At 39.6% G+C, this 26886-nt stretch overlaps 1 protein-coding gene across 1 annotated transcript; it reads right to left on the bottom strand.

Moving 5' to 3' along the window:
- Nucleotides 1-1697: 1697 nt before the first annotated feature.
- klhl4 (kelch-like family member 4) lies at nucleotides 1698-26373 on the bottom strand. Its single transcript, XM_085905666.1, has 11 exons — nucleotides 25804-26373; nucleotides 17406-17573; nucleotides 16596-16732; nucleotides 15961-16157; nucleotides 9927-10139; nucleotides 9301-9487; nucleotides 8945-9169; nucleotides 7087-7249; nucleotides 4723-4935; nucleotides 2839-3010; nucleotides 1698-2584 (listed from the first exon to the last, which is right to left on the bottom strand). Exons 1-11 carry the CDS (start codon nucleotides 26247-26249, stop codon nucleotides 2525-2527), a joined length of 2181 nt encoding a protein of 726 aa, XP_085761792.1. The 5' UTR covers nucleotides 26250-26373; the 3' UTR covers nucleotides 1698-2524.
- Between the last annotated feature and the right edge of the window lie 513 nt (nucleotides 26374-26886).

The following is a 26886-nucleotide window of genomic DNA, read 5'->3' as shown; positions in this document are numbered from 1 at the left end:
TGTTGCAAGGCAAAACCCTCACGGGACATTCGAGTTTAATGCATGCACTTTTTAATCATCACACTTCATAATGCGTTACAGCTGGGGCGGTACATTGCCTTGGGGGGTGGTGTGCGACTGTGTGCCCGTGCGTGCGCACGTCCATATGTGCGTGTGACTGTGATTCTCCCCCTCATAGTAATGATAAAACCAAATATCACATTGTGTGCGTGTACGCGTGCGTGTGTGGTGTGCATATATATATATATATATATATATATATATACACAGTGGAGCCTCGGTTTTAGAACACAATCCGTTCCAGAAGGCTGTTCGAGAAGTGAATCATTCGAATTCCGAATCATGTTTTCCATAACAAATAATGGGAAACATTTTTAATCCGTTTTAAGCAAAAAAAAAAAAAAAAACGTCATTTTTTTCATTTGCGCATTTTTGTCCGATCGCGCAACTGCAGCGCACCGCGCCGAACGCGCAACCGTAGCGCGCCGCCGACTGCGCAACTGTACCGCACTGGTCGCATTATTGTGACAGAGCGGTGGCTAAAATTTAGAAAATATTTTTAAAGTCCTAATGGACTTTCCAAAATGTAAGTGGACCTCAGTGCGCAGGGAGCTTAATTTGTCTGATCGCGCAACCGCAGCGTGCCGGCCGGGCGCTCACTGTCGCATTCCTTTAGGAGCGTCCTTTGTGTTTTAGGATGGCTTTACTGCTCCCACTTGCTTCATTTGGAGGCATGATTAGAGTTGATGCAATCCTCAGAGTAGTGAGAATGTAATAACGAACGGAGTCAGTTGGCATGCGGATCCTCTCGGCTCATCTCGCGAGGTTCGACAATCGAATTTCGGCCGACATCCGAAGCGAAAAAATGCTCGACTTTTTTTGTTCGAATACCGAATTGTTCGAGGACCGGGACGTCCGCTTTGTCCCCACGGGCGTGGCGGGCGTGGCGGGCGTGCTGGAGTCTATCCCAGACGTCATCGGACACCCTGAACCGGTTGCCAGCCAATCGCAGGGCACACAGAGACGAACACAATAAGATGTGTGTTATGCTCTCGCACTCATACCTAGGGACAATTTAGAGTCTTCAATCGGCTTACCAAGCATGTTTTTGGGATGTGGGAAGAAACCGGAGTGCCCGGAGAAAACCCACGCGGACACGAGGAGAACATGCAAACTCCACACAGGGAGGGCTGGAGGTGGAATCGAACCCGAACCCTCCTAACTGTGAGGCGGACGTGCTACCCAGTGGCCCACCGAGCCGCCCACTTTGGAACATAAAGGTAAAATTTGGAAGGTAATTAATGAGTGAGGGAGAAGAGGTAACCAAGAGGAGTTGGTTCTCAGTGTCTTGATGAGACACCCATACTTGGTTTATAAATTGCTGCACCAGGAACAAAACTGACATAATAGCTTCTGATGCCGTTTGGGTAAATATGTTTCATTTGTTCCCGCAATAATCTTTCCACATCCACCTTGAAACATGGATTTGAACATGTAGTGAACTTAAATGATTGTATTCAGATGCTAACTTGCTGTACAAAATTATTAAAAACATAGAAAGTAACATTTGCTCTAGGAAGCATACTATAATAATAGAAATTCTTACTTTTTTTATTCTCGTGAGTGGGATATATAAAATACAGTAATAAAAACATCCCAGTTTTGGAGGTCAGGCCTTGGATAGTGTATCATAAACTTGGACAATAAGCACTAACCATATGTGATCCTAGATGTCTCGTACAGAACACAATAAACTTGATATTGTGATTAAATACTTTCGCCTTGTGCGCACAAAAGAAATAAATAACTGCAGTAATCTGAGCACACAGCTTTAAACGGGAATTATCAACACAATTGTAGCAATGTGAAATATCATTATGATATATTTTGTGTAATTCACAATTGTGTAAACTTTTATTCAATCCGCCAGAGTTTGAAGGGCAAGCAGATGACTGATGTTCTGTAATGCTACAGGCTTGACAGGAAGCAACATATTTTAATACATTAGCCACCAAAAAAAACTAATACCTTTCTTGTTTTTATTATTCACAGTGACGTGTTTGCTTGAATTGCTGTAAAGGGAAAAAAGTAACCCAAAAATATTTAGTCGAGACGACAACCATAAGAAAATGTTCACGTATAAATCTGTAGTTCAGATGATGTGACCAAAATGTCGTCTTACACAGAGCTTTCTTTCCTTTTTTGTAAAACCAGAATAACAAAGCAATACATCAACTTCTTGGCAAGCTTTTACAGCTTGGCCAAAAATATGAAAATTGTTGATCTGTTGAGAATGTCAAGAATGCACATTCCAGTTTGGGAGCGGGTCCTCCCGAGTGGGCCCACACGTGCGCGATGATGGACGGGGGGGTGGGGGTAGACTTGGTCACGTTTTTTATTTTCTCAAAAATCTGGAAAGCAGTAAGGATAAAAACAAGTGTCTCTCAGAGGACGTGTCTTTGTTGTTTTGGTGGTCCGCTCTTCTTCATTTGTTTATATCAAGCGGGCGTGGGACAAAAAGCGCTCAAGGCAGTTTCACCACCACCACACAAGCACCTGCCCTGCCAATGTTTAGAGGGACCTCCTGCAGAACAAAAAAATAGGTTAACATGCAGTTTCTCATTTCAGGAATTCAAATAGTTCCACTATGCCTCGAGCGAGATGAAAACAAGATTGGAAAAACACAGTCGATAATTAAAAACAAGCTTACAACAAATAGTCATTCAATTTGCATTGATAAGGACTATGTGCATTTTCTACTTTTCTTTATAATTTCAGAATTATTGATACCGAGCTTGTTATGGCTACAATGTAAATTCGTATCGTTCAGCATAGTACCTCGGTCCAGTCATTGTTCTGCGCATCGTATGACTCAACAGTGTTAAGGTAGGCTTGCCCATCATATCCACCCACAGCGTACAGCCTGTCACCCAGCAGGCAGACGCCCACTGCATCTCGAGGAACACTGAGAGAGGACACAGTTGTCCACGTGTCTGTCTTGGGGTCAAACCTGTAACGAGACAAATGTTTTGTTTTTTTAAATTGCGTTCTAAGCGTTGTGAAATATACTGAACGCAGTTCCCAAAATTCTGGGAATTAAGTGTACAAAATTGTAATGTTTTCAAATGTATCCTCTTTTTAATAGCTCAAGCTTCTTTGCAGTGATTCTCAAAGTGTGGAACAAGTATCATGTGGGTTCCCTCTTTTGGACTGCAAAAGAATAACTCAATGAATATTCAACCTGTGCATAATACTGTGACTCAGAGGATTTAACTATGTTTAGTTCACTATTTACATTTGTTTCATACAAATCGATTGTGTAAGTACAATACACTCTGTTTAATAGTAAACTGTTTCTTTTCAAGAATATCAGCAAGATACTTTATTTTTGTGTATCTACTGCAACAACGGAATACTTTTTATCGTGTCAAGGGTTTCAGTGAGCTGAGCACCCTGGACTGGTCACCAGTCACTTGGTAGGTACACATCGAGACAATCAACCACTCACACACATTTACGAAGTGCAAATTGAATCTGCGCTGTCTGCACCCAAACCAGGGGACTATATTGCTACACCATCAGTGACTGGAAAGCATTATCTAAATTTTAATTCATCCCTTTGCCCTAATCGGCAAACAGCAAAACAAATGCATAATTTGTTTTTCGCTTTTCTCTTAATCACAGAGGCCGTAGGATTCACTCATGGGTCTTTTCGCTCTTGAAAAAGTGAAACTCTTGGAAATAGCAGCTGGCAGACGATGGGTCCAAAAAGAGTCAAATTAAATATGGGCGCATCATATTGACGGTTGGTTTTGGGCGGTCTAAAGTCATCCCATGTGATGTGTCATTGATTTATGACTTGAACTACATTTAATGATTTTAACTTGTGAATTGGAGCAATGCAGTTTGCTTTGTTGTATATCTTGTGCTGCGTGTTAGCACTGTAAAATCTCATTTTACATATACATGCATTACAGTACTTATTTTAAGAATTAGTTAAAGTGAGTCACGCTGCAAATGTTCGATCCATAAAACAGTTACTGGAAAAACCTCAGCTTTCAATTACTTTCTCAATCTGCGGAGATCACTCAAGCATTCCATTATAATTAATAATCAAGATGATGAATGGATTTTCAAAGTGCAAAGTCATTACATTTAAAAATTGACAAAGAATAAATGCATACATGCCTAAAATCTTTGCGTTTGAGCAAGCCAAATGGATAATTATTTAAAAAAAAATGTATAGCTGCCATTTGCCACTCAAACAAAACTGAAAATTTACTTTGAGTCTGTCAACACTTCATTTCATATAAACCATACAACTCCTACTTGGATAGACCCCAAAAGCGGGTAATATAATTCATATTTAATCACTATTTTAATGCATTATTACCATTATATTAATAATATTGGATATATGAATATGATCAGATATCGTAAATAATTTGCAGATTTTCATAAGAGGGGCTGAGCAAGCAATTACTACTACTGGTATAAATTCACTTACATATCCATAAAAACCACTAGGTGGTGCTACACACCAGGAAATATACGAACTGATGGAAACCATGACCTCAGTCTGGGGAAACAAATCATCTTTTGTTCTAGTGAAAGAAAGTCATAAGTGTCCACACCCATGAGTGAATTCCTCGCGCCAAACCAAATTTTGTTTGTGTAACATTTCTCTGTACATGTTCTCCGGAGGAAAATAAGTTCTCCCACCTCTCAACACAGTCCGAGAGTCGGGAACAGTGGTTGGAGGCCGGGGCGTCGTGTCCGCCTACAGCATAGAGGAAGTTATTGTAGGTGGCCACACCCACTCCCCCTCGCCTCTTGGCCATCGGGGCGCACATGCTCCACTTGTTAGTGTGAGGGTCGAAGCATTCCATAGATCTCAGACATGAGCTGCCATCCCGGCCACCCACTGCAAACAATCTGGGAATGTAAAAGCACAAATGTGTAATGATCTCAGTTACTGAAAGAGATTTAAAAAAAAAAAATCAACAGCGCCTTTTGTTTACAAAACTAATTATAATCAGAATTAAATTGTACTTTGGTTGTCTTTGTCATTTTGAATCTATTTATTTTGGTGCTGCTGTAGTACATCTGCATAGAAAGAGGATCAAACAGATATTTGAAAATTCTAGTTTGATTTATTTATTTTATCTTGCACACAACAAATATTCCATGTATATTCCATGTATATAACATATTAAAACTAATTCTAAAGCTAATAAAAACTCAAACAAATAAGCATTTCTTCAAAAGTAAAAACTAACAAACTTTCTCGAAATTGGAGATCACCACCAGGTAGTCCTCAAGGTTCGCATGAATAGCCCGCGGGTTGTTACAAAAATAGCCTACCAGTGATAGGGCATTGTGATTTTTTAGGATTGTTGTAGAAGTGTTCATTTGAAAATGTAAACAATGGAACAGGTTTATGGAAATAAACCTTTTCATACTGGTATTTATCTGGTTACAAATTATTTTAAGAGTATTTGACGAGTGCAAGATAAAAAAAAAACTCACTATGGATTGTTTAATAAAGTAAACCACAATTCAGAAACGACTGGTTGACCTTCTGTATAAATATACATCAATACAAAAAATACATCAATGGATCAATTTTGATTTTGAACTGGTCCAAATAATCGACGAGACACATTTGTGTCCAATTGAATGGTAATTTTGGATTGTATTGATGGCTTCTATAATTCTAAATTGGGTAAGACCCCACTGAGGGCCCCGGTACCAAATGCAAGTCCCACCACTGATATTAAGGAAAGTAGCGTAATGTTTCAAGTCTACTGTCCCACTGCTGAGAAGCAGAGTTTGTCGGCTATGTTTCCAGCCAGAATCATCACGAGTGCTTTCAGAGCCGGGAGCCCACAGGCCCAACAGCAAGACAATAGAGACTTGGAAAAAGGTTTCCTTGTTGTATTTTTTTACCTACATTTCAAAATACCTCTGCATTTGCTCCAACACAACATCTTAGCATAGAATCCTTGTTTTTTTTCTGTCTTTTTGGGGGCGGGGGGTGGTTTCATTACCAATATATTTAAAGTCAAATGAGAGTTTATTGTTACAGTCCTTTTCACATACTGGGGCTGAATTATCAGACAACGTACTGATTTGGATTAAAAGTGTCGTTAAAGTCACGCATCTCATGTGTATACCGCTTCATCATTTCCAGTATTTCACATAAAATTGTGCAACTACTGCATACTCGCATTCTTGAAAGTATACTACAATCTAAACCAGCGCAGTCAACCCCTGTGGTACAGTCCTTGTTTACTTTTGTGACGGTTTAATTTCTGATAATGATTGTTATTGACCGATTAGATTTTGGTAATCTGGCTAGAGCATCACAAATGAGGCTTTCTGCTTACACAACACATGCAGAACATACAACAGTCACTTTACGTGAAGCACTTTCAGGGGCCTCTGAGTGCTACATAGAAAAACGTTACTCGGACCTACATACAGTGGATATAAAAAGCCACCTGAAGAAAATCAGCCTCACTCACTCACTCACTCACTCACTCACTCACTCACTCACTCACTCACTCACTCACTCACTCACTCACTCACTCAGTCACACACTCACTCACTCACTCAGGCACTCACTCAGGCACTCACTCAGGTACTCACTCACTCAGTTAATTGGTAATTTACTTATAATAATGCATCGTTTTATTTGACACTATCAGAGAGTTTATTATTTCACAATGAATGTAATGTAGGAATTAGATTAAAATCATTGTCTTTGTAAGGACACGATATGTATTTCAGCTCTTGTAACCAAGTAGTAGCTTCTTAAGCGGCACTACGTATTAATAATTTAGAAGTACTGTTCGAGTCCTCTGAATGTGGTATGTTTTGGGGGGTTTTAGCCCCCCCCCCCCCCCACACACACACATACATCTCCCAGTTGTTTTTTTCCCACCTCACATTTCCATCAATTTTGTCCCAAGACTCGAAACAAAGCAGCAGATGGTCAGGAAGTTTTTCCTTACATATTGCATAAATCAGCATTTTGCCCTGCACAGGCTGTCGGCAAGGGTCAGAAAAGGCCAAACAACGTACTTCCCATTGAGTGCGGTGACTCCCATGGTGCTCCGTGGTGTCGACATACTGGCAACATAGTTCCATTGTCGGGCCTGCGGGTCCCAACGCTCCACTGTGTTGAGATAGCTCCAACCATCATGACCGCCTACAGCATACATGGGGCCCTCCAGCACAGCAATACCTGCACATATTGCAGGGCAGATGCTGTTGCCTAATAAACCGAGAGCTGTGCATGATAACATGCATGTACCTCATACTTCCAAAACTTCCACTGCAATAGCAAGCTACTGGGGCAATTGTTATTCAATGTATATATTTATCACTGCATCTATACATAGTTACCATACTGCTATTACTACTGCGACAATACCAATGTTATTATTTCTGTAATTGCTGATTCTATCACAATCAGTGCTGTTACAATTATTTATTAGAAATGCTATAGTTTTATTTCTACCTCAACACTACAAATTCTTCAATTGCTACTACTATTACAAATATAATCATAACATTTTATTTAGTAGTGGCACCTATCTGCAGTGACGCTTGCTTGGCATCTTAAGTCAACCATAAATCACAGAACAACACATAAATTGTGAGCTGCAACTGGGCAAACCTTTTCCAACAGGAAGATAATGAAACCGCCTTGTTTTTCTTTGGTCTCAAATCACAGCGGAAGCCTGTTTTACAATAGCGCACAACATATTTCTAAGTTATAGTTCAGTGGTGAAAGTTTAATGATTTTGTGGGAGGAACCAAAGGACAATGCTGCACTAAGAGAGGGCTGAATTAAACCAACACTGTCGTCAAGAAGCAATTCTGAAGGGTGAAGCTCTCTTTTAATGTGGTTTGAGAAATTAAGATGAATTGTTTTTGCTTGTCTTCCCCTGTAAGCTGTGGGGACACTGGGAAACGTACAGCGCAAATATATTTCCACTGGAAATAAGCATGGCACAATCAGAGCAGGCAGATATTTGGGCTGAACAAAACATCAAAGAAACACCTAGGTGATGTGTAAAGTGTGCTCTCGCTCGGGTTTACTGAAACCCCAGGCCCCACGAAGCTTTGACAAGATCTCGATGTTCTGTTACCCAGACCTCTTTCAACCATGAATCAAAACGCTTCTGATATGAGATTTGTCGGGCAGGGAGGATTGAGGAAGATCCGGGACAGCACTGCCCACATTGCTTTGATCGGGCAAATAGAATATATCAAAGGTGTATCTCTAAAGATATGTTTAATTTCAAATTCACAGCATGTTAGCAGGTACCGGTTGGAGCATACATCCAGAAAGTGTCCTGTATCGCTATCAAACTTTGTTGACTAAACAAAAATCTATCTATCTATCTATCTATCTATCTATCTATCTATCTATCTATCTATCTATCTATCTATCTATCTATCTATCTATCTATCTATCTATCTATCTATCTATCTATCTATCTATCGATCGATCGATCGATCGATCGATCGATCGATCGATCGATCTATCTATCTATCGATCGATCGATCGATCTAATAAATAATTAATGAATGCTAAATATTATAATAATAATATAATATAATTATGAAACTAAATTCAACTAAAATTATTTTTTGGAACATTGAACAGGTAAATTGAAAACAGGGGAGTGACATGATTGGGTTCCTTAAAGTCTCATCTAAAACGGACTGCCACAAAGTGGACAAGTGTGACCACAAGTGGTCTGGTGAGCCCACATTTCAAATTGTTTTGGGGAAATCACAGACGAGTCAATTGAGACAAGTTCATTGATTTCATTTCATACTTTTTTTCTAATGCAAAATGGGTCTCTTAGACCAATAACGGTTGTAAAACACCAACCAACCAGACCCAACCAGACGGACATCCACTCACCAAGTCCATGTCGGTGTGTTGACATGGGGGGCATGGTTGACCACACTTTGTTGACTGGATTATAACACTCCACCATGTTGGAGGTCTTGAGCCCATCTCTTCCACCAACTACATACAGCTTATTTTCTATAACAGCTACACCAAACTGCAGCCGGCGTCCGTTCATAACTCCAAGTGGGACCCAAGTGTTGGTGCGCAGGTCATACTTCTCAATGGTGGTTGAACCTAAAAGACACAAATCTCATTGGAGATCGACTGCTTTGCTGTCTGTAGATATCTGGTGTAAATGGGTCATATTGTACTCTTATAATAATAATGATAATAATAATATCTGGTGTAAATGGGTCATACTGTACCCTTGGTAGCATCCATCCCACCAACGGCATAAAGTGCCCCCACTGTGGACTTTCTGGGTTTGGTTCTTGGGCTCTGAAACATGGGACGGCGCTCAGGGAGAAGATGATACTTCATGGCCTCCATCAACAGTTTTTGGCATTCCAGATCATCAGAGAACATCTTGTTGTTTTCCAGATCAGCAATGAGCTGCATTTAAAAAAAAAACACACACAAGTGCACTAAATCGGACAAAACATTTATTAATCTCGATGTGCAGCAGAAGTCACAATTTGGTGGCAGAAAGTCCATCTAAAGGATTTAATCTGATGCCCAAAATAATGTGCACAGTGAGGTTAAAAAGATCAATGACAACTGATCAGTTTAAGTGGCCACAACTGAAAACATTGAAAATTAAATATTTAAAAAGCAAGAACATGTTGATTTATTCCTGTTTATTTAGGAAATAAACTGACCCAATCAGGCCAGTGTCCCTGAACTTCAGGTGGCTCGATACGTATAGTCGCCACCCGGACATAGTCAATGCAGAACACAGTGCCTGAACTCGCTAGACCAATGTGACGTTTCATAAATCTATGAACAGCCGCCATAATCATATAACTTCAAGTAAGAAGACATGATGTGTCACCTGTGCAGGAAGAAGAGGCAGGCGAATGAAAGACAGAAGGACTCCGAGATCCTGTTGTCGATGCTGGACGTCGTATCTCACCCACATCATCAAGGCCTGGAAGATGGTCTCCTCATCAGGCACGTTGATGTCATCACTGGACAGCAGCTTAACTATCTCAGTTGTGGGTAGCAGAAGAAACTCCTGGTTCTGAATGACCTCCAGAAAGTTTTCCTGGTTTTAGAGATGCCAGAGACAGATAATCATCAGTCATTAGACCAGAACTTCGCCTGATGCATGGGTCTGTGTGTCCATTTTTATTACTGTAGCAAGGAGAGCTAAGGTATGAAAGCACAGAGAGGAGAGTTCAGGCTTCCACAGTCTTCTCATAGCCGATAACAGCGATGACTTATGCTCCGTTGCTTCAAATTCCAAAGGCATAGATATAACTGTCACTTATTAAATAAAATGATGGAGGCACCAAGCAGGCCCAACTGAAAAAAATCTCCCTTGAAAACCTTCATCAGCTTACAAAGCATTTTTGCCGCTGATCATACATGACACCATTAAGTCTTTTTATAAGCTATTTTAACGAGCAACAGAAAAGCCCTGCATTATCATCACGGCGCTGCAACTTTTGATGTGGAAGCTCTTCGGTATTGCCCTCCTAAAGATTGATCTTCATTTTACTGGCCTGCAGCCAGGGCCATGTTACAACACTGTGCGGCAACCTTTTCAAGGGCACTATCGCAGGGCACTTCCATTAGAGATGATGTGATATAAAACGCCCCTGTATTATCTTAGCACCATGCCTAAGTCCAACCGGGAGAACTGAACATATTTTCTTTGGAAACAAAGTATTCATTGTTAAGATGCCTTAGTGGTTGCTTAACAATTATCTAAAACAAGCCCAGTATTGATCATTAACGTCCAGATTACAGTGTTTCGCTCGGCTCCATTACAAGAGCAGGATCTGAGAGCTCTATACCACAAGCTTTAATGAAAAGAAGGATGTGCATTGATCAGATGTGGTTACACTTGATGGGGAGACTCTTTGACGTTGCTTTAGGAGCAGTAGGTTCTAATTACCAGGCTGACAAGACGATTGAAAGCTAAACAGTGTTTGTTTCATAATGATTTTAAAGGATGTGATTTCATTGGCTTGCAAACTCACTGGTGGGTAAAACAAGAGTAGCGAGAGAGGATATGCATCTATTAAAGCCCTGCAAAAGAGGAATGGAGAAATCAGCTTTACTTTCTATGACAAGTCAATTGAATTAGAACTCATGTTGTTTTTCCATTTAGCTGGTTGACTGCACCGTAGACATTACTGTGTAAACGCAATGGATACTGTATCACCATTTGACTTTTTACCATATCAGTCATTTTGATATATAGTAAACAGAAGTGTGAGGGGGGGTACACCAAAGAAGATGCTTAATTGTCCCGAGCCTAATTATGCTAACTACAGGGGATTGCTTTCAGATGTAGGCTTTGACTCGTGTCAATGTTGTTCTTCTTACCAATTTGAAAGAATTCAATCAACTGTGCCTATGATATTTGCAGTTAAGTGGGTGCCTCAGTTACTCCAAGACTGATTATTTAACAATCAATTTCATGTTTAGGGATAGAATTGAGGATTTGGAATTTAACTATTTCAATTTCATTATCAATACTGCGTTTCAACACAATTGTTGATTCTAGTCTATTTTCATTGGGTGAAGGAATGAAATAATACAAAAATATTTGTTTGCTTTAACTGTTTAATATCTTCTGCTTTGGACAAAAGATAAAACATAGCCAGTGCACTAATCATTACTTGTAATATATCCTTAGATGAAAAGAAGAAAGAGTGGGTGACTTGCTTCTCAATCAAGAGGCATAAGTTACATGTAAATATAATAAGTTTCATGCCAATTTTGCATACCTTAACTGATATCAGAGTGCTTAGGAAATTGTCTAGTTACACTCAAGAGAACAATTAAAGTATTTAAACGACCAACTAATGTAATAACATCACCATTCACCATTGACACAGAGCTAGGCTTTCTTTTTTTCCCCTGTATTAGATACGTTTTCCAATATATGAATTTCTGCCTTCAAACATTTGGAAATATTTGGAGTGCTTCTTTAAAAATCATATTGTTCCAGACTAATTCAGAAATAAAACAAATAATTGTTGCTAAGAAGAATATATATTCACTTTGTTTTGCAAATAGCATCCACACCATTACAATAGAAACCCATTTTTTTTACAAACAGAGAGCTCCTCAGAGCACAATTGAGAGGTGAGAATCAGAGCAACCTCACCGGGCCAAGCTGTAGTCAGTCATGAGGCTAGCAAGCCATGATTTGTAGGAATCAAATTACCGCCTCCAATCACGCTGTTTATGAAGACATTAAAAGTGGTAACAACAGCAAATTCTAAGGTGAGAAATTAATTGATGAGTTTAGATTTCATGAATGACATGTATTTTGGTGTTTCTTTTCTACTTGGACACTGATTTAGGATGCCTAAATGAAGTGAGAGCAACACTGCATTGCCTTTATCTCATCTGGCACAGCCTGCAAAGTAATTTTTAGTTTTGATAACCCAATTTGTATCACTTACTATTCTTTGTATTCATGTAAATAAGGCTTATAAGTGTGACTTGTTACACCATAGTGCTATTCCACTGTTTTATTTACTGTTTTAATAGCATTTTTATCGGCGGAGTTTAAAAGTGGTCATCACTCCAATTGGTCAGACCACTCACAAACTGTTTAATTATTGTCATGTATTTTATATCTTCGACATGCCGATAAATGTCTGCTCTTGAGTAAATCGCCTTTTAGATTATAATAAAGTTAAGGTGCATGAATTAAGACACAATTAAAAGAACATTTCTAAAATGAGATACAAACTTTATCGGTCAGGAAAAAACAAGCTTATTAAAACAAAACTATCCTCACTGCTAAAGTAGCATACAGACTTCCTACTTTTTTTCTGCTCATTACCGAAGCAATTGAACAGGAAGTTCAGCCATCCTGTGCAGTTTGATGATTAGATTAACCTCCTGATCCCGGAAGCCAGCTTTGTAAACAGGCTGAGCAGATGTCCTTTAGGAGATAACGAATACCCAGCTGTGTCACTCCTGCATGGCCAGCCAAGACCTTATCTGACAAGCATGTGTATGAATCTTAATCCAATGCAAATATTTCTTTCTAAAATGTAACAGGAATTCCATTTCCAGGTTGAGCTGGTTGCACTAATCAATGTGCAGCTACACGGTATCTCTTACTGGCAGCTGCTGAAATAAATTAGATCAACTGAAGGCATCAAACCTTTCATTTCTATTCATATGTGAATGTCAACCATTTCTCTTCACATAAAATAGATAATAAACATAAATGAGACATCTTCATTTCTTTACAGGTTATGAAAGGTTATTTGAATGCAACTAGTCTCAAAATAGGGGATGGAGATAAAGCGGATGTGTGCTCAACTCCAAAGGAATTTGCAGCATTGCATGACATGCAATGCCATGGAATGGATGCAATGGAAGATTCATCCATCCATCCATCCATCCATCCATCCATCCATCCATCCATCCATCCATCCATCCATCCATCCATCTTCTGTAACGCTTGTCCCCACGGGGGTCGCGGGCGCATTCCATGACATTTATTTAAAAAAATAATTGTTATGAAAAGACTATGGAATTGATAGTAGTATTTTGGGGAGAAGACTGAAAACAATATACGGTAATTTATCAAATATCCCAACTCAACGTCTAGTGCACTTTAGCAACATTCCCAGTTGTAATAAAGTGCTGTATATAAAACATAAATCTCAATTATTAAAATAAAATTCAATAACGCATGAATAAAATGCACTTATTTTAATGAAAACATACAAGACCTCAGGTTATGTTGCAATTTAGCATACCAGAGGTACACTTTTATTGCCTCCTTGTTGCAGAGTCCACGTACTGTATGAAACCGCTGTTATATAATATAAGACATGTATCTTATAATATAAGACATATTCTACTTAATCTACTATGAAGTAAATTTATTAATTTTATTCATCTAATTAGTCATTGGGGAATGTTGGCACATTATTTTCTATGTTTTTAAGATTGGATGTACGTATATAGTACAGGAATGCTGTTTAGTGTACTAGACAAACTTCTTTGTGTTTTTTATACATTAATATATTCTTATCATACCTCGTTTGGATAATATCCGTTGTACATGCAGTTTTATTTAAATCTGATTTCACCCCTATTTATGATTTATGAGAGTCTAGCTAAATCACCTGTCAGCTGCAACTATTTTTGCCCCAATGCATTCAACCAATTTGGCCTGTCTTTGCCTCTGATGTTTCCTCACCTTGATATTTGTCCTTAGCCTCTCAGTCTCCATGGCCAACCTGCAAGGATGCCAAAGGAGCTGCTTGACACTGAGCTGTCAAATGGAGACTGTGGCAGAATTACAGTGGGGAAGAAAATAGAGTGTCAACTACTAACTCTCACTGGGAAGGACTGTTAGGTGGAAAAGAGGTGTGGTTCCATGTCTATGTTACTATGTATCATGTACCTAATAAATATGCCGTAAAAATGGAAAATTGATTGGATTACATTCCATTTATAAAAAGAGCCATTACTTGAGTTCACCATAATTTTAAGAGTATAAATTGCATGTTTTCATAAGCATTTCGAAATGTCATTATAATTATACATTTTATTTTGCTATGTTGACCTTATGCATGCATGCACAATTTTCGACAATTGTATTGAAGCACAGGATGTACGATTCACTCAAGCAATGCAGAGGGTCTCATGAAACGCTCACTCGTCATCGCCTCATATGCAACAACAAATTGACATTTTATTATTACTGTGACTGAAATAATGTAAAGTAAAACTTGTGGTGTTTAAAATGCTCCATTTAGATTTTTATTTACCACACCTGCTTTTTTAGATCAATTCCAGTATTTGTGATTAAGAATGGAATACCCAATTCTTTCATACCGTACACTCGTCAATATTTGGTGTCACAAAAAGCAAACCAGCAATAGTAGCCTAAAGAACATTGATTTATAGACTCAAATGTTGTGAATATCTCTCCATTGATTTTTGTCTAAAGGTAAAAATGAAGAGAAAATAGGTATAGGACTACATTTCTGCACCATAAAGATGAATAACAATCAGACAGAGCCAGATGAGATGATGATGTTGCGAGAGCTGGAAGAAGCAAGTTGAGAGCACCACACAGAGAGCCAGAGGACTTGGGCGACACTAGTTGGACACAGAGCAGGACAGACAGACAGATGAAGATCCTGAGTGAGAAGGCTGAGAGTGAGACATAAGCAGAGTGTACAATCAATATACCATCAGCTTTGAGAGATTTGAAAAAGAAATGTGCTTGCTAAATGTATGTGATTGACTCTTAAATTTCATGGTATTAAAATGAATAATAAATTAAAATCAAAATGCTATTTTAAAAATGGAGAAATGTGATGCATAAATATCTCTAGCATTGGCTAATTTGTAGTCTTAGTCCTTGGTCAAGCTTCAGAATACAATGAAATAATGTACTGAATAATAAATAGTATAAATAAATAGCATGAATAAATACACTGAATTATTGTAGACAATTGTGCATGTATGTCTCTTCATTTTGAACCACAGACCAGAAAGAAATGGAGAGGAAGACAACATTTGCATTTCAGCTGTATATAAATTATGTTTATTGAAATTGGCCACGGTCTCGAAAGGTATTCATTTTACAATGTTTCTTGTTGTAGTTGTAATTTAAAATGGTTTAGTACTGCACTATTTCATACTGAGAGCTGCTTCTAACACGCTATGGGGGTGTGCATTATTAGACACACCTCTGCAAACTCTCATCACAATAGTAAACATTCTACTTATCACAACCTGTCAATCAAAACTGAGCATTATTTTTAGCATTGGTACGGCAAAGGCAATGCGTATTTTGCAATATATATAAAGCATTTTGAGTTGAGGGCCTATGCATTTCATTTTTGTATTTTTCCGTGTTTCCCTACCATAGTGTAGTTGTGAGCCACGTTAAGAAGGTCCATGCAGCCCTGCGCGTCGGCAAAGGAGCGTATACCCAGGCAGTTGGAGGGATGGAGCTGCTTCATCAGGAAGTTGCAGCAAACCTGGATGACTTGTGAGAGCTGCAAGAGGCAAGCTGCCGCCAATAAACTCTCAATGGTCTCCTCTTTCAACTCAAGGACACCTGCAATGTCAGAGTGTGCAAGCTATATTTTTTATGTGACAACTAAATGTAGCTGCGCCGGCAAAAAACTGTAATGGCGATATAGTTCACTCGTAATTTCTGCCATGCAACCACGGAATAGATAAAAATGAGCGTAATTCCTTTTCCTGGGTGATAATATTCATTGACGTAATAAACGCCAAACTGTTTTTTAAACCCCATCCTATAAGTTGAACAAATTATCATAATAATATTCTGTTTTTAATTTTAAATACTTAAAATACAGTCAAAAAGTATGCTTAGTTACATACGCAAGAAGAATTGTGCTCGTAAAGTAACATGAAGTAATGGGGATGGCCAGTCATTCAACTCAGTGAGAGATCCATTTTAATCACTGTCACGTTCCAGGGATCTCATAGTGATGTGCAAGAGCTTGTGAATGTCTTCATGAGCACTCACCAGTGTAGGCAAATTGAACTAGGGAGGTGAGGGCATCCGGATCCACCCCCTCCATCTTGATCTCCTCTTGTTTGGCCTCCCTCACATCGCTTGTGAACATTGCAGCAAAGTAGTCGGAGACGGCGCTCAGAACCAGCCTGGTGCAAAGAAAATTCAAGTAAGGCTCAAAAGCAGCAGCTCAGCAGGCATGTATTGTAAGGGTGAATATTGCTTATGCATTGAAGCACACGTTGGAGTACTATTATACCATGTACTATGTGGTTTTGAAATGATGTTAGTTTACTATGATAAATTAAAAACTAAAAACCTGAACAATATGCAAAAGTGAATAAGACGGCAACTAGTTGGTTTTAGATGTGCAGAGGAGACTTGTGGAAGCGGTATGCACAAATGGACAGCCAATACTATACGGCATTCAAAATACATAAAGTAGCACAATAATTCATCATAAGTTTCAAATTGTGGTGCATTCAGCCAGTCACCTAAGGGCATGATGTCCACATATTGACACTGACACGCCTGTGCTTTCGATCCCAGTGTACGTCTGCGTCTCAAATATAACACGTCAATGTGAAAGGGCAGAGGTGTAATTAGATCACAGCAGTGGGTTTTATTTGCGCACTGGTGAACAATGTGTTTGCTCATCTATTGGCTCAACTGTCTCCTAAGGATTATTTGATTAGTCCTCAACAAGGCAGGCCGGTAAGACCAGAGCAAAGCCGTGCAGTCACACTGGAAATCTTAATGAAGTTTGTGCATTTCACATCAAATGTAACAGAATAGTACATCAAAGCCGGGAGGAGCGCCGACCTGTGAGCTGGTATCTTGTGATTGCCTGCTATTAGGAGCACATCACAGAGTTGCTTATGCTGCAGGTAGTTCTCCATCTTGCGGAAGGTCTGCTCAGCGTGATTTGTGGCCTGGAAGAATTCGTCAGTGGAGTTGGTATTCATTCTGGTGAAGGTACTCAGAGCCAACCTGGAGAAGACAAGATGAGAATGATCTGAGTTTGATCCTCATTAGTGTTCTTTCAGTCCTTTTGTTCCCTTATTAAAGTTACAATAGCTCTCTATTGTTAGAAAAAGAATTCCACTTTAAATCACATGGATGTGATTTTCTATAGTGCTTGTCTCAACGATGATCTTGAGCTTGTCCCAGATGACTTCAGGCCACCTTGATCTGATCGCCGTCTAATCGCAGAGCTTTTACTATATAGACGAAACAACCGATTCCTTTCTTATTCACACTCATGATCATTTGGAATCATCAATCAACCCAACATGCTCAAGTTCCTGGACTCTATAGTAAATGTAAACTTCACACTGGAAGGCCCAAGATGAGATTCAAACCCAAATCAAAACCTCAGCAGACATGTTATCCGTGAGTCTTCTGTGCTATCCACTGAGCTGAATGTCAGTTTCAAATATTGAGTTCTCCTCTGCTATCCAAGACACAAATAGGCAAGCATAGGAATGATGGCGGAGGGGAACAATAGGGCTTATTTGGACATGTGGCACTCATAAATCAGCTGTCCTTTGTGGTGCTTTTGCATCTTTCCAAGCTGAAATCAAAACTGTTGTTGGCTAAACTCTGTGAATAAGTGGGTAACTAAGTAGCCCAGTCCAGTGGGACAAACAGCACCACAATCCACAGCCTTCCTTTTAGAACAGCCCGTGTTTATCTGTGTTCACACAAATGTGTGCCAATCACAGTGAGAACTCAACAAACGTAGACGCCTGTTCATCGCTGCATTGTGAGAAAGCACATCGGCGTCTCCGCGGGCTGCGAGATTACACGCTGTTTCACCAGTAATCCTTCTGATGCGTGCCGAACAATGCAACCCGATCCCTTGGTGCCCTTCACAGAACTGGTCCATTCTGACATTTGGGCTTGTTTATTTCCTTGCACAAAAAGAACCGCATCATGTCACATAAGGATTTTTACTGTCATCAGGAACACGCTTCTGCTGTGTGAAGACTGATAATGCTGGAGAAAGCCAAAATGGTGGCTATTTAACTTACAGAGGGTAACCATTGCCATCAGAAAACATTACTAACTGTAGTAACATTTTAACCCTGAGGTATTGTAACATAATCAGTCTAATAATATCCAGACAAAGAACATGCACACCCCACACAGCAAGGCCAGATCAAACCCTGCACTTCAGAACTGTGAGGCGGCATGCTAACTGGCCACGCATTTAAAAATGTAATTTTTTTAATTAAAAACAATATATACAATTAGTTGGTTTGAAATGCACAACCCAACCAACACCAGTCACAGGCCAAGTCCTTTGTCCACTAAAAGCTGGTCAGTAGCACTTTAAATAGTTAATACCATATTGAACCTTATTTCTATACAGCTTGTTCACTTGATTTGTCTGATTGAACCTTATTATGCTGCCATAAGACCAACATAATTTAGACAAGTTACAGATTTGTTCCAATGAATGACCAATGACTCCCATTTTGGTTGGCAGCACAAAGTATTGACATACAAAAATTGATTATGCAAGGAGAATGGAGAGGGTGGTCAATTAAACATTGTGATCAACACCCAATTGTAAAGTTAAGCCTAGTGTTTGACTTTTGTCTCTGAATTGTTTTTTAAAGTCGTGCAAATTTCTTTGCTGAGCTTTTTAACATTGCTCAAATGTCTCTCCAGGTCAGTCTTTATTGTCGATATGTTATGGTGAAGTGCAAAGCACAATACATAGGGCTGTCATGATAATACCCTAACGACTGCTTCATCTTGGATAGAAACACCAAACAAGTCGGAACAACAATAGAGCCATAAAAGCATTCCCTTTGTATCGGCTCTAAGGCCTGCTAAAAAGGATTTTTCATGCATGCTCATCTCTCCGACACTAATTGCTTTGGCATCGCATTCCAGAGGACGGTAAATTTCTCAGAGGTGTATATTTCCCTTGCAGGAGTGGGTGGAATCATCAAAGGTATACAGCCCAATTTTATTAAGGCACTAAAGCATCACTACACCCGACTCAGGGAAATGACTGTGGCTCACTGCAATGCATCGCATATAACAAACCAATTCACTCAGTCACAAATGCTATCGGGGCCCGGAGAGGTCTTTTGTGGTCTCCAAGAAAAGCCATGATTTGTTTGCAGCACTGTAAAGTTGTCTAATTAGGCAAAATGTTTCAAAAGTCCAAAACATTTGACAGCACTGCTTTATTTTACAGCCAAAAAAGCTGATACAAGCAAATAATCTAAGAGAAAATATTTTTCATGAACAATCACCACCATTTTCCACTTTTAGAATGCGGGATAAAATATGAACATTTATGTAATATATACGTTTTTACATTGATGTGGTTACCTTGTTTCGCTCGGGGGGGCATTATTAGAAACCCCCCTCAGTAATGGAGTTTAGTCTACGCTAAGGCAAAAAAAAAAGTTATCCTGGAACTGGTTTATATGGCTTTTAACGACCTTTTGATCTTATCTCTTGACTTTATATCAAACCTCTTCTTAGCCTTTATGCATTTGGCATGATGTCTGTTTAAAGCTTTTTCAGCAGATAACGCACAGTAATATCTAATCTGTCGAGAGCAGATTTAAATAACCACATCATATGTCCTTCCTATGCTGCATCAGTCTGACTGTTCTCCAGATAAGACCTGCTGGGTAAAGAAATTTGAGTCAGTCATGTTACTGGGGATCTCAGTGAAGCATCAGCTGCTTTCCAGGCAGCAAAGTCAAGCCATGATTATTTGCCACCGAGGGCTAGGCAGATTGGTTTGAGCTTACAAAAGCCTCATGTAGTTTTATACTGTATATATTTCATGAGCTCCTTCCAACTCGGTGCACTAGCAGTCATGCATGTTGGAGTTGGGTGCATGTGGAGTTGGGTGAGTGAGAAAAAAACAATACATACATACATACATACATACATACATACATACATACATACATACATACATACATACATACATACAGATCCAAACTGGGAGGCTGCAACGACAAAAGTGGTCTTTTCTGTCTGTAATTTCTTGATTTTTCAGTGGTTATAATTGCACTGGAAGTTTTAAACCATTCTCACATGAAAAATATCTATTCATTCTGTAACGCTTGTCCGCACAGTCCTTATCATGCCACAAAACAATGACCCACAACACACTGCCTATACAACAAAATCCTTTATCAGGGGGAAAGTGGAATGTCTTAAACTGGCCAAGTGACTAAGTGAACCTTAACCCAAGAGCATGCATTTTAACTCCTGAAGAGGACACTGACGGGAGAAACGCACAGAAACAAACACAAACTCAAAGAGGCTGCAGTAAAGGCCTGGAAATGAATTCCAAATAAACAGTGACGATCTGGTCAAGTCGATGGGTTGCAGGCTTAATGCAGTTATTGCAAGAGAGGATTATCCCACCAAATATTAAATGTTATTAATTTAATAATATCCATTCCAATTATTTTGCTCACTTGTGGTGGTTTAAAACAAAAGATTCCCTGTCCTGAGTCGTTTAACATATCAACATGTTGCTAAAGAGTAAAGTCCATGAACTAAAAGCTGAAATTCTGAACTTTTGTCCCATTTTTATCGTTTGATCTGAAACCCAAATGTCTTCAGTAGACAACAAAAACAAAGGAATTGACATTGCTGTTGTATTACTTTTAGTGGGGAATAACTATAATTGCATACTATGCTGCCTGTTCCTAATGTGCTTTGCCATCATGAGAAATGTATGTCTTTAGGTAGATGTTAATCATTGGGGATATTTTAGTTACAAACCAGCATCTAAAAAATTATTATAAGCGTCTTGCTTAAATATGTGCAATAAATTAGATGGCATCCATAAATTACAAGTCTTCAATATATGTATTTATTTATTTTTACAGTTTATTACAGTTATCTATGACAGTGATTTTTAATGCAAATGGCTGGAAATGAGTGCCTCGGGATACTACAGAACAGTCATGGTGTTTCCTAATGGCAGCAAAAAGTAAAAGAAAGGCTGTGTAAGGGATTATTTTCTATGAATTAGCTCAATGTGCAAGGTTGGAAAAAGAGCAGATGTTGATTTGTACGGAAAAAAGGGAATGTGACCAGCATATCATCTCTCGTATATGTACGTATGTGTGTGTGTGGGAGGGGTGGGGGGGGGGGGTTATTTTGCAGAATGTGATACTGAATGCATCCACAAACATGTCATGTCTGAGAGGACACCTCTGTAGCATGTGCCACACATGGTGATGCGTGCGGTATTATTAGGCCTCCAAATATCTGACTTACTGCTTTTGACATGGTGGTGGTATTTCTTCTCCAAAGCGCCGGAGAGGGAATTGAGATATCATTCAAACGAACAACTGCTGACTCCAACCTCTCTTAGTGTTTATGTGCAAGAGGTAAGGGTTTTATTTGTGTGTGTGTATACACACATATATATATTTTTTTCGATGTATTATATGTATATACTATATATACTGTATATATATTTATTCATTTTAGGTTAATATGGGCTATATAGTCTGTGCCATCTATGGAGCCTGTTTGGATGAGGACGGAAAAAATAATGTATATATGTAGCTGCATTTGACACAAGGGTGGGAGAAAGGGAGATTGGTTGTGACTTACTGTTCTCCCCAAGTTTGATTGAGCATACATATACCGCAGGACAACAGGCTTATGATTATTCAAAGTCATTATGTACCTAATAGAGCATGAATAGAATGAAATAGGTGATTCACAATCACAACTTGTGTGCCCCTCGGTTTGAAGAACAGTGCATTAAACTATGGCTGGACAATATGTGAAGAATAAAATCTTAACACTAATGTGATACTTTCCAAGAAGAGAGAGGCGGTGAATGCTATTTTACTTTTTCCACATCTGATGTAAGTCATTTGTCGATTTAACCTGAGGAATTGTGACAAATTATGTGTCAGGGATTTATGATGCGAGACGTAATAGGGGCATCAGGCTGGTGTAGTAAATGAATGTGCACATCTCAGTGACATCTGCCTTGCTCTCCTTGTGTCACACAGTCACTGGCCTACTTAGCCTCGTAACTCTCCTCACGGACGCTCCATTCAGATGTCAGTTCCCGCTATTCCTGTGTAACTTTAAATTGTTGAGGGGTTGCATTTGTTCTTATTTTATTAACACGAGACTTTTTTGAGAAATGCTTGTCAGTGTTCTGATTTGGTGCTCCATCTAAGTGGGTGATGCTTAATCTCTATGGACTGAGCAATTGACATCCAGTTACAGATGTGTGAAAAAAGTATGAATTCTTGGTAAAAAGCAGAATTTATGGTGCCATCAATCACAATACATTATTTACAGCTTGAAGTAGCAAAGCACTCCGAGACCATCACACTACCACCATCATGTTTGGCTGTTTAGGCATACTAATATTAGGCTCGCTGTCAGTGATAGGAACTAAAAATGTGATTAACCACAGTAAATTATTGATTCAGCAAGGAGGCAGGTACTTTTTTTCCCACATAGTGTCAGATAGCTTTGAATATTTTTTTTTCCTAATAAATCAAATCACATTTTAAGAACCATTTTATATTTATTTAGGCTATATTGGGATGATTGTTAGATTTATTTTTGATCATCTTAAACATTAACGTGGGGAAAGTATGCAAAAGATTACATTTATAAAAGGGCATTTTTTTCATGGCACTGTTAAGTGCATGTACCAATTTTAACATCTCTACCAATGTTTAAAACATGATTACACACAACACTTGACAGGGGGGAAAAACACAGCAAACCACATGCACACACAATGGACTCCATCAACTTCCGTCACCTTCCCTAAACCAAATGTATACCATAGTATCATGAATGACTCACCTGGAAGAGGTAGCAAGGTGCCACAGAGCATTCAGAAAGCCAGAGTGGTAGTTGTAGGGATGGTAGAAGATGAAGTAAAAAATAATACAATGCATTAGAAGAAAAAAGTGAGGGAGTCAGACTAACTGTTAGCTTGTCTGGAAACTACCTGTCTATTGCACACAACCAGCTCCTCCTACATTAGTGTCTGGCCCGAGAACAAGCTTTAGTCTCTTTCTCTCGTTCCTGATTTTTGTTTGTTTGTTTATATATTTTTATTCATTCATCAGCATTGTAGGTTAACAATAAACTACCAATGCTGTTTTCTGTCAGAGCCCAATTCGTTTGTTAGGGCTTTTATTTGTTTGCAGTGTTATGTAAAATAACAGACTGAAAGAGCCTGATATATGTTCATCAAATTCGTCATCCGTGGATGTAAGATTACAGCTAAAACACTTTTCATAGAACATATGGCATTTAATACAGAACAGATCAAGATAAAGGTTTTCATTGTTCATTCAGTCAATCATTCATTTCTACAAGAAAGTATATCTACAAGAACTTAAATTTTCATCCAGATGTGGACATTTGGGGCATTGGAAAAGGTCTGCACACTGCTGAGGGTCGTTCTAGTTTACGTCGAACTCATAATAGTGAAAAATCAGTGTTGACGTTTAGCAATTTAATGTGTGCAGAGGAAAGTGTTCTCATTAAATTGACTGTATATATCAGATTACTTTGCTCCGTTATGAAGTCCATAAATGCATGTCACTAAAACCGTGCAAGAAGGCCAAGGGCATGTTTTATGATCCCATGGAGTGCAGCCCTTTTAATATTTCACCATCGTTGTCAAATATGATGGTGCTGCTGTATTTTACATGACCAACATGAACTCACGGTCCCCCTGAGAGCAAGTGAGTAGCACACATTTTCCCCCCACTGTGGACACATCTCTTATGCATGCACTCTTCACACATAGCCCCCCCCCACACACACACACACACACACCAAATATGGATATCTGCCAATTATGAAGAGCAGAATGTTGAACTGATTCCAAAACTGCATGCTAATTTGGAATAATTCCCAGTCCATCCTGTTATCCCTGACTTTCAGTGAACCCCCGCTTGATACGTAGTATGGATACAGTTTGACCCTTTTATAAAATAAAGCAACTGCCGTCAAATTTTTAATCCTCACCAGGTACATGAAGCAAACATAGTGCCAGGCCCTCAGAAAGTTACAGCCAAAATTAATTATTTCATCTTTGAAATGAAGCTGCTTGCCTTTTAGCATGCAGCCAGAAAGCACGCAAGCAGACAAAGAGATTTGATAGTTTAACAGCCAAACTCTCATACAACATAAAATTATTTAAAAAAATAAAAGACTAATATGAACATGTGGACATTTGGAACCATGGTTTGGAAAACACTTTCCATTATGATAAATCAAACCATGAGCTGCAGCTACTTGCTGTGATGGCATTTGCCTTGTCAGGTAACTTTAATGGGCATCCGGGTAATTCATGTGATAGCGGTGCTTTCTGTTTAAAAGGCCCACTGACTGTTAAGTGATGTCACGCCTTTTTCTCGCCTAACACATTAACCCCACGAAAGTCGGACACCATCGGTGTAAAGACATGACAAATTGGAAGATAGCAAATCTGGGCTCAAAAGGGAATGAACTTGAGGTTTTATGTCTACTGAATAATTAAAATAATATGTCAATGATTTACCCTGTCCAACAAGCTGTGGAGCATGAAAGTGAGTCCCGAGGTCAGTGGCGTCTCCTTGCCTTATTCATTAGACGTACTTTGCCAGACACTTCAAAGCTAAGCTAACATGCACAGCATACACTTTTCAGTTGATCAAAGTTACCCAAAGGCCCTTTTTAGATACATTAATGCTTCGACTTGATCAACATAGTTCTGAAAAGCATTTTCGTTTACAGTACAATATTTTACCATACGTAAGGTAGCTTGTGGAGGGATGTCAAATGAAGAGGCTGCATTACTCAAGGGGGGTCTCACAAAGTAAACTGGCCGCCCTCCAGCAACCAGTCTAATTTCCATATTTTTCTTTCCACACCAGATCTTGAACCTGTGACTCCAAACAAACAGGATTCTAGAATTACTATAGTGCTTACATTTGTGTTTGACCGTGGTTGTAGAGAGAGAAAATATTAGAATGAGCTGTCATTGTAAGACAGTGCACTTCTATCTACACCGCTCCACGCAACAACCACAATAAGAAACATGTTTCTGAATCTCAGCAATGTCAATTTTTTTCAACTGCGCTTTTTAACCAAAATGCATTAGATAGTGCAGGTGGAGTGAGCGTATGCAAGTGACTCAAGTTGCACCACATGAACACATGGGCTGTGAGGTCAACAGTGGTACCTCTCTCTGGCCTCCATCTCCGCAGGTTCTTCCTTGCTGCTCTTTACATCTTCTTTGCCCATGTTAGGGTCCTCCTTCCTGGTGGTGCTGGGTGAGGAAGCGCTCTTGGACGTGTCCTCGTTGACCTGAAGCCCCGGCACGGTGGGTTGCTGTTGTTGCTGCCATGAATGCTGACCTGCTCTGACACTGATGGGAGTGGGTCCCGGCGTCGGCGCCAGGATACTGTGGGCCGGGCTGCTAGACTTCTTAAGTCCTCCACCCCTTTCCCGGGAATGGCTCTTGAGCCGGCCCTGGACTGGGGTCCCCCTGTGGTCGGTGCCATCCTGCTGAATGTAACCTATCCCGCCGACACCACCGCTTCCTGCCGAACCTTGGGACGAGTGGCTGAACCAGCGCCAGCGGAGCCTGAGGATCTGCTTCACATCAAATTCCTTCTTCCCCGACATTCTCCCCTGGCTTTGGAGATGAGGGCAATGGTACGGTGAGTGCCCAAAAACATGGAGAGCAGACAAGACAGGAGCCTCGGTTCCAGTCCTCACTGACTACAGGATGCCTCTTCTACTCCGTTATTGTCTCACTCCACTGATGGCCACCCCCCACCTCCCTCCTCTCTTACACCTCTATTGTTCTTTTAGTGATGTGGAGCGGTCCTCTGCAGCTTTTATTCTAAGCAGCCTCCCTCCAACTCTCCGCCTATGCCTTCCTCTCTCTCGTTGCCTCCTGTGCTGCTGCTGCTGCTGCTGCTGCTGCTGCTGTTGCTGCTGTGCCGCTGGAGCGGAGTTAATGCACATGCATGATCCATACGCCCTCCCCTTTACCACCCATATTTCTCTCTCTACCCCCTTTCTCTCCCCTTCTCTCTCTCTGCATGTCTGTTCGACACACACGCACGCACACACACCCTCGCAATTACATATATATATATATACACATAAGTGTTATATACAGTTTTTTATATATATATATATACCTTAGCCAGTTTTCTTATTTCAGTGACCATTGAAAGGCTTTTCTGTAACAGAAGTGCACCCGTTTTGTTCATGTGTGTAGTGTATACACGGCACAAAAAAACTAAATGCATCA

Source organism: Syngnathus leptorhynchus, chromosome 2 (genome assembly GCF_054491065.1).
Source record: "Syngnathus leptorhynchus isolate UIUO chromosome 2, UIUO_Slep, whole genome shotgun sequence".
In the NCBI taxonomy this organism is placed as follows: domain Eukaryota; kingdom Metazoa; phylum Chordata; class Actinopteri; order Syngnathiformes; family Syngnathidae; genus Syngnathus; species Syngnathus leptorhynchus.
This window is presented reverse-complemented; position numbering and strand designations above follow the sequence as displayed.

Excerpts from the sequence above, each read along its gene's own strand:
- klhl4 (XM_085905666.1), bottom strand. The coding sequence starts at position 26,249 with ATGTCGGGGAAGAAGGAATTTGATGTGAAGCAGATCCTCAGGCTCCGC. Across the intron at positions 16,733-17,405 it reads CACAAGATACCAGCTCACAG|GCTGGTTCTGAGCGCCGTCT; the intron begins GTCGGCGCTCCT and ends TCTTTGCACCAG. Across the intron at positions 4,936-7,086 it reads GTCACCGCACTCAATGGGAA|ATTGTTTGCAGTGGGTGGCC; the intron begins GTACGTTGTTTG and ends TTACATTCCCAG.